Here is an 11,586-nt window from a genome sequence, read left to right on the forward strand (position 1 = left end):
TATTCTAACAGTGACACTAAATCACCTAAATTCATAAAAACAGTGAGTTTTTATTTGGCTTTCACCTGCTTGGTTCAGAAAAGGCTGGAACTAGCGATGGAACACATAAACTGTTGATGTCTCATGGTATTAAAATATTTGTCCTACCTGCCAGCACTTCATTTTCCTCTTCCACCTTCCCATGAATGTTGCTAGGCAAAACAGTTGCTTATATCCCACTCCTCTGGGCAACACTGTAAATTATACTGGACCACATGTGCTGCATATGCTCTCATCCAGATGCCATTGCTCCCTCTCTCTCTTACCTTACCCCTGTTTCCACTCTTTCTTAAAACCAGTATAGACATCTCATCAGGCCCTGTACAACTGCCATACCGAGACTATTCTGTAAAGTTTTATCTACCTTTCAGTCCCATACAAGGGTTGCATCACAAAGACCAAGATCATAAGAACGAAGATTGTACTAAGAGTATGTAACAACAAGCCAGTTAAATTAGTTGGCTTACGCATGACTTCAAATGAGGCATTTAGGCACAGAGGACAGAATCCATCTGTTGAAGCCATTTGGTAGATGGTCGCAGTGCTCATCCCCTTCATCACATCATGAAATGCTCTGCAGTAGCTTTAATACTAGTGATAAAGTACAGTTAATGAAGTGTTAAGTTTTTTTGGCCAGGTGCTGACTGCATTCTCACCAGGTACAATGGCACAAATCCCATAATACCATTATTATTTAATATTAATCTCTGGCTCTCTTCCACAGCATGTATTTTGTCCTGTCTCCCTCCCCTCACCCCCCAACTGCCCGTGGCAGATGACTGCCCCTTCCTGAGCAGTGGTGGCCAAAGTACTGACATTCTGTACTTAAGTAGAAGTAGAAGTACTTGTGTTAAAAACTACTCTAGTAAAAGTTGAAGTACTCGTTCAACTTCTGTACTCAAGTAAAAGTAAAAAAGTACAGGCTCTGAAATCTACTCAAAGTAAGAAAGTAAAAGTAGTTCTTTGGAGGACGTTTCTACTTCTTTCTTACATCTTTCTCCATCTGAGTGAAGTTATCGCTCATTCTTTGCTCTCCCTTAAAATACAGCAGCTGTTCTTTTAGCTAGCAGACACACTGTGTGACAAACTGCACACGGTGCCCCCCCCCCCCCCGGGTTTTCTTTGTCTCTGCCTTGTTCACGAGTGATGGGAGAAGCGAGCAGGAGAGTGACAGAAGGATTGGGGGTTGTTGTGGTGAAGAGGAAGGTGAGCGTGAAAGCAAAGCTGTCCCTACCCTCACCTGTGGTCATGAGCTTTGTGTAGTGACCGAAAGAACGAAATCATGGATTCAAGCAGCAGAAATGAGCTTCCTCCGAAGGGTGGCTGGCCTTTCCCTTAGAGATAGGGTGAGGAGTACAGCCATTCAGGAGGGGCTCAAAGTAGAGCCGCTGCTCGTCCACATCGAAAGGAGCCAGTTGAAGTGGTTCGGGCATCTGACTAGGATCCCTCCTGGGCGCCTCTTGGGTGAGGTGTTCCAGGCATGTCCTACTGGGAGGAGGCCCCGGGGCAGACTCAGGACATGGTGGAGAGATTATATCTCTCGGCTGGCCTGGAAACATCTTGGGGGCCCCCTGGAGGAGCTGGAAGAGGTGGCTGGGGGGGGGGTGTCTGGGCTTTTCTGCTTAGGCTGCTTCCCCCGCGACCCGGCCCCAGATAAGCAGAAGAAAATGGATGGATGGTTTTCTCTGTAATTATTGAAGGGTCTTTACCTTACAATGTGATTTGGTGCTATATAAAGAAAACTGAATCAAATTGAATACCCGTCACACTATATAGAACTATGTTTTACAATTACTGCACCAGAAAAACCACCACCCATGGACCCACCGTACGTGGAAAACAGAAAGGGGCAAACGGTTTTCAGAAAGCTGTGGAGTGAGTGGGGCAGGGCCATGTGAATTAAAGCACGGTAGGAGATAAAAATATATAATATATTGCTGCTTGACAGCAGAGTGTGCTCTAGAATTCATACCTGTGTTATATAATGTTGTGATAAAGAGCTTGGCTGCTGTGAATGACAGCACACTACTCAGAATAGTTGTGTAAGGAAGGTGTGGGATTGGCTGCTGCTGCTGCTGTTTTTTTTTGTTTGTTTGTTTGTTTTAACGTCTGTTTCTTTTACAATGATTTGAACGGAGTTGAAGATAATACACAAACCAGATGACCTTTTTAATTACCCATAGGGGACTAAGGTGGATAGCCAGTTCTTGCTGTTTTAATATTGTTCCTGGGTCTGTGTGTTTCTTGTGATCATAAGATATTTTCTGCCTGGAAGGGAATGTAAATACTAATTAACCTCAACATGAGCCCTGGCCTCAAAATTAACCCCATCTGTGCAAAGTGTGGGGTCTGCTCATTTAAACAGTTTTCAGCAAGGAAGGACGAGCATGGGAGAGCTGATGAAGAATAAAGGTCAGAGCTGGAAATCTCAAATTAATCCTGCCATTAGGCTAAGCAACTTTGTGTTATGCATGACTGTCTTAGATTATAAAGGTTACTCAGAGATTTACATACAAGCCGTGATTTTAGTGAAACATCTGGTGCAATTACTGGTAAAGTATTTACTTAGAGACAGAACAATTAAATAGATTTATTTTTGTCCATGGCCATTTAGTCAGAAAAGGCAAGGGGATTCGTCAAGTAGAGTGTTCTTTGAAGTGAAGAGAAAACTCCAGAAATCTTCTCAGCAGCTGCTCTCTCCCCCTGTGCAGGTTAGGTAAAAGCCTACTGTTAGTCTTTGAAATATCTCCATCAGCTCATCAGAGGAAACCAAAAGTATCTTTGGCACTCAGCACTTATTTTCATATTGTTGGCACGTCAGACCCTTCAAGCCCTTAAGGTTCAGTGGAAAAACATTAAAAAGGCTTTCATCATGACGCGTTTAAGATTCTGTGTAACTTTAATTCCAGAAATTTGCGTGCCACTCCAAAGTTTCTCCTGCAGGACTCCCACACTGGCCAAGGCATTGCAAAAAAACAGTTTACACTAAAAGGTATTCTAAGTAACTTGAAGCATACCTGAACATTCATCAAATTATATCTCTCCGTCTACTTTATTTACCCCAGTTTAAGTAAAAGGTCAACTAAATGTCAAACCAAACCTTTATTGCTAAATTACTTTGAACAGTCTTTGTGGTCACTCGTCACCTGAAGAGTCAAAAAAAAGGAAAAAGCTCCTAATTTTTTGTAGTTGTTCAGCAGGTCTGTATACTGGATGTTAATGCTTCAGTCACCTCTGCCAGACTTTAAATAAATGACCCTCTGCTATCCAGTAATTAACGCAGCAAATATTAGCAAACCATCCTAGCTGCAAAGTACCATAGTTAGCCACATTCACACCTTATTTACTCTAAGCCTACATTACTGGGTTCGTCATGTTAGCCTACATTTCAAAAAGGTTTAATTGACACTCAGAAAATAATGTATCTTATTACTGTATTGTACCTTTAGAGGCACGTTGGCTTTTTACTGGGGCACTCTCCTCTTAGGTACTTTTTGATAGAGGGTACTTTTTATTTTTGTGATTTGTACCTTATGAAAAGCAATTTTGAACTTCTGGTGGCAATTTTATAACTTAATGTAACAGTAAAATAATGGACCTTCCAACAAGGTGAAAAATGAGGCACCTAATAACTTAAATGATATTACTATCCAGTCATAAACCTAGAAATAGATTGGCATTTGTATAGCACTTTTGTAGCCTTAAACTCCTCTCAAAGTCTATCTAGCTCACAGCCACACCAAGGACAGGAAGAACAGCTCCCAACCAAAACCTTCTCTCTTTAACTACTAATAACTATAATCTCTAAATAGGGCAAAAATAAGGGAATGGGTAGTCATATCTTTACACAGGTATACATTCTGCATCCAGAAACAGCATTCAGTTCATTTGTTTGCATTAGATCCTGGACATCTGGAATTAAAATGAATCGATACCATCACAATAGATTGAAAGGTGAATGTTGCCCACATTGTAAAAACTCAGGCAGAAAGAGAGCAACCGAAGATTATGGGCTTTTCATTGGTGATGGTAAATATGTAAGCCAGTCCTATTTCTGGATGTCATTTTTCTCATTGTGAGAACCCAGAGAAGAGTGTACCCCAACTGATGTCTCTTCTTAATTTGTTTAGCTCTTGAGTGTAAATTGAGCACAAAATGCAAATTCTGAAGTGGATTTGACTTCAGATGGGACTGCCCTGCGTGTGCAATATCTGAAAAGATTTACACTCTAATAAAGGAGCAGCTGCATCTTACAACAAAGACTTTAAAATTCTTTCATTCACCATCCACGTAAAACAGGAATGAGAGATGGATTCTGGCCTGGAGATAGCTATCACTACGACTACCAACACAACAACCTGGCGAGAGTTCTGCTGGAAGAACAAACTTCCAGTTTGGATTTTATTTTTGGAGTCTGGAACTCCACAAATAAAATTTATAAGGATTGGTTCTCAGGGACAGGATCAATGTTGAAGTCAGGGTGGTAGATCAAAGGCAGACTGGTTTATTTCAGTACACTATTCACAAATTTTCACAGGACACTGTTAAACGCAATCACAGAAGTTGATTGCTGTTTTGTTACTTTATTGCTGACAAAGTCACAACTTAGCACACTTTACCTTTAGTGGTTTTCAACCTTTCTGTGCCCAAACACATAATAGGGTGCGCTAAAATTTCAACGAAAATGCGTTCATGCTCTGTGACATCTGATATATCATTAGTTGTTTGATTTATTGTATTGTAAAAGGAAGACATATTCACTAACCAGTTTGTGGCATCTGGACCTACAGTAGTTGCTGCCGCTGCTGTGTGAGGTTTCTACCATCCAACTTTCTTGCTCCCTTTGGTTCTGATCTCAGCCCCGTCCAGGTGACGCTTTTATTAAAGGTTGCGTTTATGATACTCTACAGGAAGTTCTTCCACCCATTTCTCCAGCTGCTGGGTTGTACTGGTAGTTAGTGTGTGTGGTTTGCATTACTCAATAAAGTGTTGTTTCCACCCTTGCTGTTAATCTGAAACTTTTGATGTGTCACACTCATAATTCCCACCATCCTGCAACTGTGAGAATGGACTTTGGTTCCCTTTGACAGAATATATATATATATATTTTTTTCAAGATTATTTTTAGTGGAATATAATGATAATATGTGGCTGTAACAAAGTCTCACTGCACACCCGAGCTTGCCTTATGGGGCACTAGTGTACCTCACACCATTTACCCACCGTACTGTGACACCATTTGGGAACCCCTGCCTTAATGTCCCTGGTACTATTAAGTCTAATTTAGCTCTTCTGCTAGTCAGATCTGCAAACAGACCATTCTAACATGCAACCAGCTGAATGCTTACCAGCTAAGCTAGCTAATGATGTTTCACATATTCTATAGCAGTGAAACTGAAGAAGTCGTGCATCTGCAAATCAGCAGAACTTTAGCGGCTGTACTGAGTAACCGCACATGAGTGATCACCTTTGATGTAAGAAGCCATATTTATTTAGCTGTGATTGTGATTTCTTTATGTTCTGTGTGGCTGTGGTTTACTTAACATACATCGGGAAGTCCTTTGCTGATAAAATTACAGGCCCACTTGTCTGGCGAGCTGAATGCCCAGAGTTAGCTTGGCCAGTGGACAGCAATCATCCTCTCTCGTTGGTTGCCCTGTTTCGTGAGCTTTGTCAGAGTTGCCAGTGACCACACGATGGATCTTCTGGTATGCCTGAATATACAACTTGAATTGGCTCTCGATTATACAGCATGAGTGTTTATTTTGATTTCTTGATATTTTGTTTCATGGAAATATGTCCCAAACAACTTAATTGTATGACAGTGTGTGTCACTAACTAAAATTCTGTTTTCTGGGAAGTTGCTGAGTCATTTTTTTGGCATTCCCGATGTGTCATGTTGTGCAAGGTAAAATTCACATTTGGGGGAGGATTATTTCTCCAACCATAACAGTGTTTCTTGTTTGTAACTTGTGTCTAGCCCTTTGGAGGGGATGGCTGGTGTGACACCATCAACAACAGGGCCTACTGCCAGTATGATGGAGGAGACTGCTGCCCATCTACACTCTCCACCAGAAAGGTACACAGACTTTTCCAGAGCTACAAAAGAAGAGATGACAGATTTGTAAGATAATTTTTAATGAAATCTAAGTTTCAATCCGCTGGTTAAAAAGTGTTGCTTGGCTTGCTCCGACATCTTGGAGCTGCGAAGCTGAGGTTGGATTCAAAGGTGGACTCTTCCTGTTTACAGTAGTAGAAATCTGTCTCTTTTGGCGTGAGCACTGTGCCGCTGTGCAGGAGACTTCTACTAAGCAAACAAACACTGATCCCTGCTACTTTCCCCTCTCTCCTGTTAACGACTGCGCCTATTTAGTCTCCCTCATCTGTATTTTAAACAACGGAGGAGACTCGGGCCTCGTGCTTTTCCACTCAAACCGTAAAGAAGCAGGTTGTCGTGATGCTGCCGTTCACTTTCACACCTCGCATATGAAGCGGGATATGAAGATAATCCAGCGGATACAAACGAAAATGCCACTGTAAAAATCCCAAATGAGCTTAATTTAACTTCAGTTTCAATGTGTGATGTAGGCGTAGAATGTAAATGCCATTTTAAAATGAAACTTTGTGTTGGGCCTGCAGCGGATACCCCACATGTTCCTCTGTTTGGGGAGCATGTTGGATATCTTTGTGTTTATTCATCCAAACATATGTTCCCTGGTGACGGCTTGTTCGTGCTTGTTACGAGATGCAAACGTATCGTATTACACTAATTGCTCTAAATGATTGCTGTATATTGAGTGGCTAAGAGGAATGGTATGAATAATAATGAGCTAGCCCGGGTCAGCCTGTGGTGGAAAGCAGGCCACATAAACACATCTTTTTTCCTATTTTTCTGTGCTTTCATGAGAACTTCTCTGCCATGTTGACATTTAAGAAGTCACTTACCCCCCACCACCATCAAATATACGCTATTTGGCTACTGTACAGCCACATATTCATGACACTCGTTGAGGGGGCCCCTGCCTATTAATTCCTATGGCCTTCAGTTGGCTGAACCTCCCCTGTCTCCTTTATGTCCGCAGCACACCATGACTCACTGGCAGCTCCTTCTTAAATGGAGGAGTTCAGCGAGTCTGCAGCTGCCGTCATAATAAATGAGCTGCCAGACTGCCACTAACTGCTCTTTTACAGGGGAAGGGAGAGGTGGAGGGTATAAGTGTGGGAGCAGCGAGGTGTCTGACGGTCTGCGGTTTCCTCGGCCACTGTAAAACAGCAGCTCAGTGAGCGGGGGTCGTTTCAAGGAAGTGAAATAAACAGCCGTGAGAGTGTGCATCCTGACTGCCACGGCTCCTGCAGGGTGATGGAGCGGGGGTGGTGGGGGTGGTGGTGATGAAGGCTCAGCTCGCGCATTTCCAGAACTCTGTTTTCATGGGGCTCGTCGTATGCAGGTGTAGGCAATTACAGGTTTTTAATGCCGCGTGACCCACATCGCTTTCTCAGTTTGAGTTTTATTATTAATCATACACACAAACAGATGACGATGAAGCCAGCGGATTTCTGCAAGTAACATGACCACTGTTCGTGTCCAGCTATGTAACTCACCTGTATCTGAACTGCTTCAAATATTTGAATATCCATTATTGTCTTGCATCCAGCTGCCTCTTTTTCACGGTGCTCTGGCTGTACTGAGGAGAGGTGGAAGACTGCGTGATTGGCCAAAAGGGGAAAGCTCTCAAAGAAAAGATCTGAGCTGCCACATCATGCACTGAAACACTAAAGCTTCCTTTAATTCATGGAGCGTGTGTTTTCTGACAAACGACCAAAGTAGTAAAAGCAGGAAAGTCAGTACAGAAGCAAGACATAATTTAAAAAAAAAAAGATTTTTTTTTTTTTTTTTTTTACATTGTAGGGTTGCTTCTTAAAACTTTCTTTTGTCACATCGGTTTTGTTCATGAGTGTGTTTCAGTAAACAGCAGGAGGCAGCGCTCAAACACTCAGAAACAACCCAAAGACTTGGCTTTTGTTTCTGTGGATGAAGCGAAAACAAGCCCATTCTCTGCATCCACAGCTTGTTAGGCTTGCTTTCTGTCAAGATAAAGCTGTTAGGGAAACATTTAATGGCCGCGCCAGCTCGTCTTAAACAGGGCTGCTGGCATTTGAAGTGAAGCCGACCCTCACGCAGCGCTCCGAGAGCCCTCAGAAAAAGTATCACCCTGCCATCAAACGAGTCCAGAAGTGGGTGCAATCAGCAGTGAGGGCTGACAAACTGCTACCTACAGCTCTCCTTCTTGCCTCGCTTGCCATCATCCTCATTTTCTCCCTCTGTCTTCTACACTTTTCTCTCCCCTGTCTTTCTTTCTCTCAGTCTTCGTCTCACTCCTCCTCTCCAAGAGCGAATGTTTACATTTCTTGCAACAGACTGCTTCACGGGGCACCAGAGTTTATTTTGCAACCTGTGGTGATGGCTCGCTTCCTAGACAAGAGCTGGCAGCCTCTTGTTGTTGATTCTTAACATGTGTTCATTCGTTCACCTCCACGGCGGTGTGTTCTACCCCCCCCCAAAGACCCTCAAGGTTTTCTTGCCGTTCAAAGGCCACGTTGAACCATTTGACATGCGCTTTATCGGCCTCAAGGGGGCTGTTGGAGCTCTCTTCGAAACTGTGAAGAAATGCAGCAAGTACTAAGGGGTACTTACCTTTCAGCACAAACACAATGCTGCTAGGTCAGTTCAAGCAAATTTATATTTTATTGTCTGTTTTTGCCATTCACAGTTGTGCTCTTTGCTACAGTTGAAATGTAACAACCCTACAGGGAGGCCTTCTCAGTGACTCTGCTTTTACTCCGAGCTCTGATGTAATACTCCTTCCTATCCCACTGCTTTTGTTTCACTTACAATGGAATGGGATTAGATTTAATTAAATTTAAGGAGCAACTGGCCTTTGATGAGAAAACCAAACTAACTGAATTTGTGCTTTTCTTTCAAAAAAAAAAAAAAAAGAAACATGCTAAAACACAAGGTTGTTTGTATGTTGTGCCTTTTCTTTGAATCCAGCCACAGCCTGAAAGATGTATAGCAGGTCTGGGAAGCCCGGCGTTGAATGCTGTGTTTATTTACTGACAGGTCATCCAGTTTGGAGTTGACTGCAATCAGGATGAGTGCACTTGCCGGGATCCGGATGCAGAGGAGAACAAGAGCAAAGCCAAGCACTTGGGAGGAGGAGGAGGAAAGCAATGAAGATGGAGGGATGAAATAAGTTGAAGTTGTGTTAAACTGAAACAAACCACAGAATATACACCACAACAGACACACACAGAATATCCAGCTTTTAACATTTTGTGTTGTGAAGAATGTGATTGAAGTCAGACTTCATACAATAAAAGGACATTTTTATTTCATCATGATTTCGCTGTTAAACTGCATCAAATATGAGTCATGTCGGTTTAAAACTTGAATTCTTGCATTCGGTCCAGCAAAACAGCATCCACACATGAATCGAATGTTTTCTCTGCCTGTTAAGAAGTTAAAGGTTATCTTCACTATTGGATTTGTGCAGATAATTATGTTTTCAAGATCAGAGCTCGACTGAACAGTTTATCCTCCCCTTGAAAATTCAAACCATCATAATTGGATCAAATCACTATTGCAAACAGACTCAAGCACTGTTCTGGACATGATTAGCAACTGGATGTGCCTCACACTGTCCAGTATATGCACAATCCTCACAGGAAGGGCTACTGAGGAAAAACTGAATTCCATTGACTGTATTTAAAAAACACAGAGGCAAAATCTCCCAGTTTCCTCACGGCAGAGCAAACAAATCCACCCAAACGTAGATTTTAGGAATGTAAGTGGATACATATCTGTAAAGACTAACATATATAGACTAATATATTTGGACCACCTAACACATGTACTAGATCACCTATTAGCCACACAGATCTGTAATATTTCTACTACAAACATATACCAGTAGCTTACAACTTGTGCATAGAGCTTCCCAAAAGAGAAGTACCCTTAAGTACGTTCATATATGCCAAAAATAAATAAATCACACACTTTTTATAGACATACTGAAATTGGGATAAAACATCAGTGACATCAAGCTTTCACTGAAACATATCTGCACATAAAGATGTGATGTTGAAGTGGGCAAACCAAATATTGAAATCTAAAAAAAGTTCTTTTGGGAAACCTGGGCACATCATCCACTCAGCACAGACATCTGCTTGCATGTGTGTATGTCAGAAGGCTCCTGGAGACCATTATTAACTAGAAATAATAAACTACCCGAGTACTATACTGTATCTATAAAAGTATAACCATGTTTGTTTGTCATATTTTAAAGCACTGTACTTTATATTATATGAAATAAATAGCAACTTTATATTGACCCTTACAATTGTGGACTCGTGTTCTCTCAATTCTGTGTTCTATCAATGAGATGTTAAGATGCTAAGACTACATTAGAAACAGACATGACTCTGCCAATCCTTACAATAACGTCTTTTAAACGTAATATGTACAGTACATCCCCACTATATATATATATATATATATATATATATATATATATATATATATAATTTTTTTGTTCTGGAGGTTACAGCAGATACCAGAAGCTGCAGCCAGACTATGATAGACATGGTTTGGAAAAAGAAAGTAAGTATCAGTGCGGTGTCGTGGTTAAAATCTAATGGAACTGTTTATCTGGAACAAAAATTTATCCTGTTAATTGCAAAATTGTGCCTCCACAATTTTTATGTCCATTCAGCTTCCTGATGACACATCCTTTAAAACTTAAAAGAAGGCCCATTTTTGAATGGCTTCTATGTAGAAACATGGATATTTATTATATCAGTAAACAAACTTTCTGAGCTGAAATTTGAAGCTGGTGTGGAAGAGGCAAAATTCCTCTATTAGCTGCTTGAGGCTGGCTCCCCATAGACTCCTTTGCTAAAATGCCCAACTATAAAAAAGCATATATATATATATATATATATATATATATATATATATTAGTATCCAATTGGATACTAATAAGAAAGCTGGGACATGAGCAGCTTTGCTTTTGCTAATTTGGATCACTGAACTGGGCCTCTGGACTGTTTTGGTGCTATTGTAGCATTTTAATGGATCTCACAAATATTTCTTGTTGTATGGTACTACTTGCCTTAGAAGTGTGCTTTAATTTTGGCGAGTGGAATTCTGGTGTTTCATTAGTCTCTTACTAAGTAGCTAATTCTCTGTGTTGCACATGCACAATCTGTTATTAACCCACCTTGTTAGCTTAGCTGACAAGTTGCCATTTTACGCCACTCTCCAAATGTCTGGCTCCAAAATTAGGATTGAGTCAACACAAACTGTTACAGAGTTTGTAACACTTTGTGTTGACAGTAAGTTACCAGTAATATAGAAATATGAATATTCTGGGTCCATTAAATGAATTTCAATTCATGCGCACACACAAGGATTTATAAAATCTCTTTGGCAGGCTCTGAAAAATATGCACGCAGCCACTTTTTATATCATATTCTTTATTGTTCTTA

General features: G+C 41.1%; 1 protein-coding gene across 1 annotated transcript in view; it reads left to right on the top strand.

Moving 5' to 3' along the window:
- The window catches only part of pappa2 (pappalysin 2), a 77,035-nt gene extending 66,608 nt beyond the window's left edge, over nucleotides 1–10,427 (top strand). Inside the window, 2 exon segments of the mRNA XM_030751515.1 lie at nucleotides 6,020–6,118; nucleotides 9,161–10,427. Coding sequence (XP_030607375.1) covers nucleotides 6,020–6,118; nucleotides 9,161–9,274 — 213 coding nt within the window. The 3' untranslated portion in view covers nucleotides 9,275–10,427.
- The last annotated feature ends 1,159 nt before the right edge of the window (nucleotides 10,428–11,586 follow it).

This window comes from Archocentrus centrarchus, chromosome 17 (genome assembly GCF_007364275.1).
Source record: "Archocentrus centrarchus isolate MPI-CPG fArcCen1 chromosome 17, fArcCen1, whole genome shotgun sequence".
Taxonomy (NCBI): Eukaryota; Metazoa; Chordata; class Actinopteri; order Cichliformes; family Cichlidae; genus Archocentrus; species Archocentrus centrarchus.